General features: G+C 43.5%; 1 protein-coding gene across 1 annotated transcript in view; it reads left to right on the plus strand.

Annotated features, from left to right (window-relative positions):
• Positions 1–3,213: 3,213 nt before the first annotated feature.
• The window catches only part of LOC308154599 (MORC family CW-type zinc finger protein 3), a 23,436-nt gene continuing 16,997 nt past the window's right edge, over positions 3,214–9,652 (plus strand). Inside the window, exons 1-4 of the mRNA XM_080527763.1 lie at positions 3,214–3,253; positions 3,468–3,540; positions 7,541–7,673; positions 9,162–9,378. Of these exons, the coding sequence (XP_080383889.1) occupies positions 3,215–3,253; positions 3,468–3,540; positions 7,541–7,673; positions 9,162–9,378 (462 nt within the window). The 5' untranslated portion in view covers position 3,214. The remainder of the gene's footprint in view (positions 3,254–3,467; positions 3,541–7,540; positions 7,674–9,161; positions 9,379–9,652) is intronic.

The following is a 9,652-nucleotide window of genomic DNA, read 5'->3' on the forward strand; positions in this document are numbered from 1 at the left end:
TCGGCGAATGTCCGAATCAGAGATACCATTGACTAGAACGTCGCGGATGATGTGGTCGGTATAGTCCACATCCTCACCACACCACACCGCGCCACATATTGTAACATAGGCGCATGTCTCCGCTTTCCCCCGCACTCTGGCAGTGAAGGCGCGGAATGTCTCATCACGCTCCTAGCGTAACTGGAGCAGCTCGGTGCGCAGGACACATGTGGCGACTGGAATGACTGCTAGTGAACGCAAGGCGGCAATTAGGTGTGGCAAAGGTTCGGAAGCGGCGTTGGGGTTGACTTTCAACAGGCTGTCACCAAGTTCAGGCCCAGCGCATTGAAACAACTGGAAAGGGGCCTCGGCGGCTCCTATGACTGAGCCAGTGCAGAAGACGTCCCAACGACGGATGAACACGTTCCATTCCTCAATTGATACGCCTACGTCGACTTTAGGCCGATCCAGTTTCGGGCCTCGGGGGGTCGGCGCGGCTGTGACAGGCGATGTGCTTTGATGGGCAAATCCATGATTAGTCAACAGGGCAATGGCGAGTGCTTCAGACACGTCTTCAGTTCCGAAAGCGCAGCCAGGGACAGAGCATACAACGACGACCATGGCTTCCTGGCTTCTTCATGAAGAAATACGCTCCTCAATGTCAATTAAGTATTTAATGACAAAGATGAAGAAGCCCTGCAGTGATACAAACAATAGAAGCATGAATTGAGAAAATTATAATTATATAATTATATTATATGTATATCTCAGGTCAGGCAGGGAATCCTTAGCGGGGAACAAGGAGAATAGGGTTAGGCTAGGGCAGCGTTTCCCAAACTGTGGGGCGCGCCCCCCTAGTGGGGCGCGGGGGTACTGCAGGGGGGGCGCAGAAATAAATAAATAAAATAATAATTTTTAAAAAAACTGTGGGAATACTGCTGCCTTTTGCAACATCGTACCTGTGTGAGATAGGCTTTTCTGCTGTTGCTGCTATCAAAAGCAAATACAGGTCGAAGTTGAACATTGAGAATGAACTGAGAGTGGCAGTCTCAAAACAACAACCCCGCTTTGAGAAGATTTGCAAGGCAAAGCAAGCACACACAAGTCATTGATCGTAATTGTGATAGGAATGTGTAGAGTAAGAATAGTGATGCAGTAGAAATTAGTTAATGTTGATATGTTGAATATTTCAGTGGCACAGGATCATTTGCCAAGCACTTATGTTCCTTTTCAACCCATAATAAAATATAAAACTATAGTTGGATATATGTGTCTTGTTATTATTAGAAGAGAAAATGTAATGTTTGTACAACTTTATACAATTATGCAACTTTATACAACTTTATGCAATATGACAACCCTAGTTGACTATCTGTGCAGTATAGTACAGTGGATTGTGTACATAGCCTTTATTGATGTAAACCAGCTCCTTACCTTCTTGTGATTTTATGCTTTTATGCTTTTTCTAAAATGTGTTTTTTTCCCCTTTCCTAACACCAGGGGAGCCACCCCTCCTAAATTTCGTTGTTTGGTACCTGTACTGTAGCAATGACAAATAAAGTCCATTCCCATTCCCAATTAATTATATCAATCTAGGTGGGGACCGGGTTAGGGGGGGCTCGAAAATATTTCCAATTACCCAAGGGGGGCCTGATTGAAAAAGTTTGGGAACCGCTGGGCTAGGGTAACGGGTAAGAACTAGAGAGTGGAGAGAACGAACACTGGGACCAACCATCTCTCCTGCTTCCAGTCATCGCCAGATCGTAGCCCAGTGGTTCCCAACCTATGGGCCGCGGCCCTCTGGTGGTCCGCGAGAGTACTGCAAGTGGGCCGCCAAATCATGGGCAAATTTTTTATTTTATTGACGTCTTTTTGTTACAAAAACGTTTTAATTTTAAAAATATAAAAAATCTTGGATTGAACAGCCTTGATCGTATTGTGTGTGGTGTGCGCCGATATTTCCATCCGAAAAGAAGAAGTCAGCTCGCTTCTTGATTGGCTACATTCCATGATCCCGGACTCGCTAACAGGGTTGCCAGATGGGATCGACAATTTCCACCCTAACCACAGTCTAAAACCGCTAATTCCACCAAAAAACCCCGAGCCCATCTGGCAACCCTAGTCGGGAGTCGAGAGTTGCCCACACACATAAGGATGTTTGGTCGTAAATATTGAACACATACAACATTTACGATCTTGGTATTTGATCACCTGCTATATAAAACATCGCCGCTCGGCTTTAATGGTTTAACCGCTATTTATTTTGTATTTTTTTGCCACGCTCCCTCTAGTTTTTGGTCAAATTACGTCGTTGTTTTGAGCGCTCGTGCGCGTTTCATGCGCGCTGCTGAGTGGGCCGCGAATACTGGACATATCTGTAAAGTGGGCCGTGAGTCCTAAAAGGTTGGGAACCGCTGTCGTAGCCACTTCCCACGGTCTTAATCGTCCACACCTGGCACCACTGATTGATGGCTGATTAGTCAGGGGCGCTCTTAATCGTCCACTGATCGACGTCTGATGATCCAGGGGCGCTCTTAATCGTTCACACCTGGAACCACTGATCGACGGCTGATGAGCCAGGGGCGGAGCTGTGACAAGAACTTTCTCCAGGTAAATGTACTGTCCAGTCCTTGTCCAGGTAAATGTACTGTCCAGTCCTTGTCCAGGTAAATGTACTGTCCAGCCCTTGTCCAGGTAAATGTAATGTCCAGAACTTTCTCCAGGTAAATGTACTGTCACAGTAAATGTACTGTCCAGTCCCTGTCCAGGTAAATGTAATGTCCAGAACTTTCTCCAGGTAAATGTACTGTCACAGTAAATACTGTCCAGTGTCCAGTCCTTGTCCAGGTAAATGTAATGTCCAGAACTTTCTCCAGGTAAATGTACTGTCACAGTAAATGTACTGTCCAGAACTTTCTCCAGGTAAATGTACTGTCACAGTAAATGTACTGTCCATAACTTTCTCCAGGTAAATGTACTGTCACAGTAAATACTGTCCAGTGTCCAGTCCTTGTCCAGGTAAATGTAATGTCCAGAACTTTCTCCAGGTAAATGTACTGTCACAGTAAATGTACTGTCCAGAACTTTCTCCAGGTAAATGTCCAGATCCAGGCAGGTAGTGTGTTCTGTGTTCGTGCCTGTAAGCTGCTCCCCTGCTGTCACTTGACTCGTAGCTAATGACGTATCCGTGCGCGTGCACGACGCCATGCAAGTGTCTGGTGTGTATGTGTGAAACATGGCGAGGATGAGCGAGCACGGGATCCGTCTGAGTTCCGTAAGTATGAAATAATTCAATAATAATGACTTAAACTGTTGAAAACAACGTGCTGTGCGTGTGTGTTGTGTATATAACAGGATGTGTCATGGTGTGTAACAGCCTGTTGTTTAGTTGAAGTAGATGTGACATTATTATTTCACTGTGGGACAAAAGAAGAAGAAGAAGAAGAAGAAGAAGAAAAAGCATGATAATTTCTGTTAATATTTTACAGATGAGCCCGTCCTTCCTGAATAGCAATTCTACAAGTCACACATGGCCTTTCAGCGCGTTTGCGGAATTAATAGGTGACCAAAAAAGAACACTTTCATTTTCCATACTTTCTCTCTCTCTCTCTGTCCAAAAGCTTTGCTCTCATTGTCATGTATAATGCATTACTGCATGTTAACATGTTAATGCATTACTGTGGTGCATGTTCACACGTTGCACATTTTCATGTAATGCATTGCATGTTGTGTTTCGCCCAAAAACAAAAGAAAAAGGAGTTGTAGTTGTTGCTCTTCCTTGTGTGTGGTGCACCTGCCGCTTTTCACAGGCTGAGAGTGACAGGCATGCATGCATGGAGGCATCTCAGGTCAACAAAAGCCATTTATTGTCGCCCACTTTTCTTTTCTTTTCACTTTTCCCCACTGTTTCTCTTGAATTCGACCCTTAACAATGAGTTTACAGTGGTGCATGTGTTACATGCACGGTCAGAAACCCTGTCTGTTCGTACGTGTTTGGGGATTCAACACACGACATTTCCTACATTATAATTTTTTGCCATCTGACGTCGCTGTGTGGAGTTCAGCCAAACAGACTGACTCCCTGCTTTTGTTTATTTGTAGACTGATCGTTTTCACTTTTATCAACACCTAAACAGGCCTTTGCATGTTAAACGGCACATTAAGATGTTGTTGTTGTTGTTGTTGTTGTAGTTTTTGCTGTTTTAAATGCAGTTTAGACTAGTAAGTGTTGACAGATGTTGTGTATGTGGATGCAGCAGCCAGTCAGCTCGCAGAAGCCTGGTCCACTGTGTGCTTTGTTATTGGTGCACACGGGCTTGTCGCGTGCGCACCGTCTGTTGGTTGCTTTTCGAAATGGTCGGAGCGCGCGATGACATCGGAGTCAATGCATCACAGGAATGCAGATTCAGATTAAATGTCATTGTCATTGGCATTAGTACTAAGTACAGTGACGACGAAATGCATTTGGCATCCAGCCAGATATAGCGCAAGCCACAGGTGTGTATGTATGTAAAGACAGAGGCGAGGTATGTACAGTAGGGTGTGTAATAGTGCATAGTTCAAGCCACAGGTATGTACAGGCAGGGGTGAGGTATGTACAGTAGGATGTGTAATAGTGCATAGTGCAAGCCATAGGTATGTACAGAAATATGTACAGGCAGGGGCGAGGTATACAGTAGGATGTGTAATAGTGCATAGTGCAAGCCATAGGTATGTACAGAAATATGCACAGACAGGGGCGAGGTATGTACAGTAGGATGTGCAATAGTGCATAGTTCAAGCCATAGGTATGTACAGAAATATGTACAGGCAGGGGTGAGGTATGTACAGTAGGATGTGTAATAGTGCATAGTTCAAGCCATAGGTATGTACAGAAATATGTACACAGGGGCGAGGTATGTACAGTAGGATGTGTAATAGTGCATAGTGCAAGCCATAGGTATGTACAGTACAGGCCAAAAGTTTGGACACACCTTCTCATTCAATGCGTTTCCTTTATTTTCATGACTATTTGGTACATTGTAGATTCTCACTGAAGGCATCAAAACTATGAATGAACACATAGGAATTATGTATTTAACAATAAAGTGTGAAATAACTCTAAATATGTCTTATATTTTAGATTCCTCAAAGTAGCCACCCTTTGCTTTTTTGTTGTTAATAAAATATATAAGAATAATATTAAATATAATATGTGTTAATAATATGTTATTATATATATATATTTAATATTATTATTATATATTTTATTAACAACAAAAAAGCAAAGGGTGGCTACTTTGAGGAATCTAAAATATAAGACATATTTAGAGTTATTTCACATTTTTTTGTTAAGTACATCATTCCACATGTGTTCATTCATAGTTTTGATGCCTTCAGTGAGAATCTACAATGTAAATAGTCATGAAAATAAAGGAAACACATTGAATGAGAAGGTGTGTCCAAACTTTTGGCCTGTACTGTATGTACAGAAATATGTACAGGCAGGGGTGAGGTATGTACATTAAGATATACAGTAGATATGTACAATGCAGTTGTTACAACCCCATATAAGATCTAGGGGATATGGGGTGTAACAATAAGATAAAACCGGGGGGACAAGAACCAGAGGAGACGGGAGAATATAAAATAAACAAGATTTATTGTAAAAAGGTAACATAAACAGGTTTCAGAGAAACATTAACTGAAAACTACTCAGAGAGCGAGATGAATCTAATGTATAAATTAAGGATGAAGTAATTTAATTAACTGACCAAGTGATAACCCTAACTAACAGATCCAAATACAAATAAGACTAAATTGCTCCAAACATAAGATTAACAAACACAACCTACAAAACTAGGATCTACAAAACTACAGGGGGGTATTCCTAGAAGGCTGATTAAATCAAATCCGGGATATTCGCGATAATTTCAGCTCGAGTTCCGTTCCATGAATGTGGCTCAAATAATTAGCTGCTTAAACCTGGTAGCGACCAGGGCTGTGTTCGAAATGGTATACTAGCATACTGCATACTAGCATACTCAATGAGTATGTACTACATACTGCCTACTAAATTCAAGTGTGCAAGAATATGCTGTGGTTAAAATCAGACGTCTCAGAAACGATAGAATGTAATAGAATTCCTGGGGGGCGCTTAGGTGGCGTAGCGGACTAAAGCCTGATTTATACTCCTGCGTCGAATTTACGCGCAGCTACGCTGAAGCCTACGGGAGGGCTCTCCAAGTTTATAGTTCTACGTTGGTCCGCGGACCGCGTCGCGTTGGTCGGTGTACTCATAGCGGCATAATAGCGATCAAAAAACTTTTTTTTTATGCTTGTTGTAAAGAAAATGTCTATAATGCATTGAAATGACAGTAAACTATCATACATTTTCAAATCTTTATTAATAAGTAATTACAGAAAAAGTAAATGACATTTCTGTCATGACTTCCGCATTTACGAGAGTCGGAATGTGACGCTACCAAGCGGACCAATCATAGTTCTTATAGATAACTTAACATTAAATATGTCTATCATAAATATAATTTAAACCCAACGAACAGCCATGGGGCTCCCTGTAACTAATCATTTATTTCTAAATAAACAGGATTGTACATCTCGTAAATGTGAATCTCGCTCAGGAAGGCTGTGCCTGACGCTTCCGTTGGAACGGTGTACTCAAAGCGGCATAATAGCGATCTTTTTGTTGTTATGCTTGTTGTAAATAAAAGTTATATGATACATTGAAATGACATTAAACTAAGATAATACGATGGTTATCATAATTTTTCAAATCTTTATTAATGAGTAATTACAGAAAAGGTAAATGACATTTCTGTCATGGCTTCCGCATTTTGGTCTACGAGAGAGTCTGAATCATGTGCTACCATGTGGACCAATCACAGAGCTTACGGTTGCGTAGAAACTGACGCGTTCTTAAATTTTGGGAGATGTGCACGTCAACCTACGCCGTAGGCAAGGCGGGCCCATGCGGGACTACGCAAGGCTACGGCGTCGACTTTACGCAGAAGTCTAAATCTGCCTTAAGCGCTAACCATTTAACCCGGTTCCCGGTTCGATTCCGGCCGCGGACATGTCCTGCATGTCATCCCTTCTCTCTCTCACCCCTCCTTCCTGTCAAATCTCTACTGTCTCTGTCACAATGAAAATATGAGTGGGACTGCCCCACTCAGAAAAAATTACTTAAAAAAATATAAATATAGAATGTAATAGAATTCCACATTACTCTAACAGTGTTTTCAATTACATTGCAGCCCTTCCACTTATAAAGTCAGCCTATAATACCTGTCATCACTTTGTAAACTTAACTTAACTCCCATTGGGTTAACAAGCCCTCTCCTTTTCTTTCTTTTTCAATGCATGGTGCAGCAGCAGGAACACAAATAGATCAAGATGGGCGGGGAGAAAACTGTTACAGGCAGTGAGGAAGGAAGCCGTTTTTTCAAGCCAGGACATGTCAGGATATGTGTTGGTCATCTGACTGAACACCCACCCACCCACCCCCCCTCTCTCTCTCTCTCTCCCTTTCTCTCCTTCTCTCCATCTCTCTGGTGTGCAGACAATGCGTCAGACCCAGGTGTCACTGCAAAGCAGATCTGGATAGATGTGGTGGAGGAGCAGGGGCAGCTGTGTCTGTCCTTCACAGATAACGGCAGCGGCATGACCCCCAACAAACTGCACAAGATGCTCAGGTGAGGAAACACAACGTTGCGGTTGAGGAGAGAGCACACACGCACACACACATACACACACACACATACACACACACACACACACATACACCCTCTCTCTCTCTCTCTCTCTCTCTCTCTCTCTCTCTCTCTCTCTCTCTCTCTCTCTCTCTCTCTCTTTCACACATGCTCACACACACACACTCACACACACACACACACACATACACCCTCTCTCTCTCTCTCTCTCTCTTTCACACATGCTCACACACACACTCACACACACACACACACACACACATACACCCTCTCTCTCTCTCTCTCTCTCTCTCTCTCTCTCTCTCTCTCTCTCTCTTTCACACATGCTCACACACACACTCACACACACACACACACACACACACACTCACACACACACACACACACACACACACACTCACACACACACACACACACACACACACACACACACACACACACACACACACACACACACACACACACATAGTTTGTGGCCCTCCCCTGCAGGCACCAGACCCAAACCACAGAGGAGTGAGTCACCAACATACCGGATCTATTTTAACATCTTCTCTTTCTCACACACACACACACACACACACACACACACACACACACACACACACACACACGCACACACACACACACGGTGCCGGCTTACCTATTTATGCCCTAAGCAGAAACTGTGGGCCTTAACAGACTGTTCTGGAAGTTTCAAGAGAAACCGATGTTCTTTCCACCATTTTCTTTCATAAAATAACATAAAAATGGCAATAATAAATTGAACAGGCCTACACTATTTAGACATTTAAATAAATAAATACAAATTATATTGTATATATTTAAAACAATACAAAGGGCTGTCTCAATAAAAGCTAGGCTAAAGAAAGGTCTTCAGTTGGTCTTCAAATGTAATAAAACTCACTAATGAAGCCGTATAGTTGACCCCCAACCGATAACATTCTGACAACAACGGTTTGTTTACATTGCTAAAAAACACTTGTATTTCTCAATGCCAGGGCCACTTAGTCATTCTTCCTGTTGGGGAACAAACTCCAGAGTGTTCCCTTCAAAAGGAGACCAACCCCAGGCATTTACTCCAAATGGTTCAGGAACAGCTTTCAATTTACTTTGGGTACACATTGGACAGGCTTTTTAGGCAAATTATACAGGAATGATAACTGGAAGTTACAACCAACATACTTCCTAAAAAAAAGAAAATAAAGAAAATCCCCTCTAGTGGCCCCTAGAGGAGAGAGCCGGTACTGCACACACATACATCAGTTTGTGGGTGGCAACAACCAACACATTTACTATACTTCCTAAAAAAAATAAAACAAAAAAGATCCCCTCTATCCCCTCCTAGAGGAGAGAGCCGGTACTGCACACATACACATACACCCACAACAAAAACCTCTAGCTCTCTGGCACCCAGACAGACACAGACCCACCCAACACTTCTGCTTTCTTCTTCTTCTCTCTGCCTCTCAGCTTCGGCTTCACAGAGAAGGGTAAGAACGCCCGCCAGGCCATCGGCGTGTACGGGAACGGCTTCAAGTCGGGCTCCATGCGTCTGGGCCGCGACGCGCTGATCTTCACCAAGAACGGCGGCTGCCTGACCGTGGGCATGCTGTCCCAGAGCTACCTGCAGGCCGTACGCGCACAGGCCGTCATCGTACCCATAGTGCCCTTCAACCAGCAGACCAATATCCTTTACGTACAGTAGAGAGGGTGGGAGGGGGGTGTGGGTGGGTGTGTGTGTGTGTACGTACGTGTGTGTGTGTGTGTGTGTGTGTGTGCCTGTATAGATGATGAGAGGCTTGGTGTGTGTGGGGGTGTGTGTGTATGTGTATGTGGGGGGGGGGGGTGTGCGTGCATGTGTGTGCGTGTTTGTGTGTATATACTTACGTGTGTGTGTACGTAAGTTTGTGTGTGTATGTGCGTGTGTGTGTACATGTGTGCGTGCGTGCTTGCGTATGTGT

The sequence above is a fragment of the Nansenia antarctica genome (assembly GCF_963989245.1).
Source record: "Nansenia antarctica genome assembly, chromosome: 3".
Classification (NCBI taxonomy): domain Eukaryota; kingdom Metazoa; phylum Chordata; class Actinopteri; order Argentiniformes; family Microstomatidae; genus Nansenia; species Nansenia antarctica.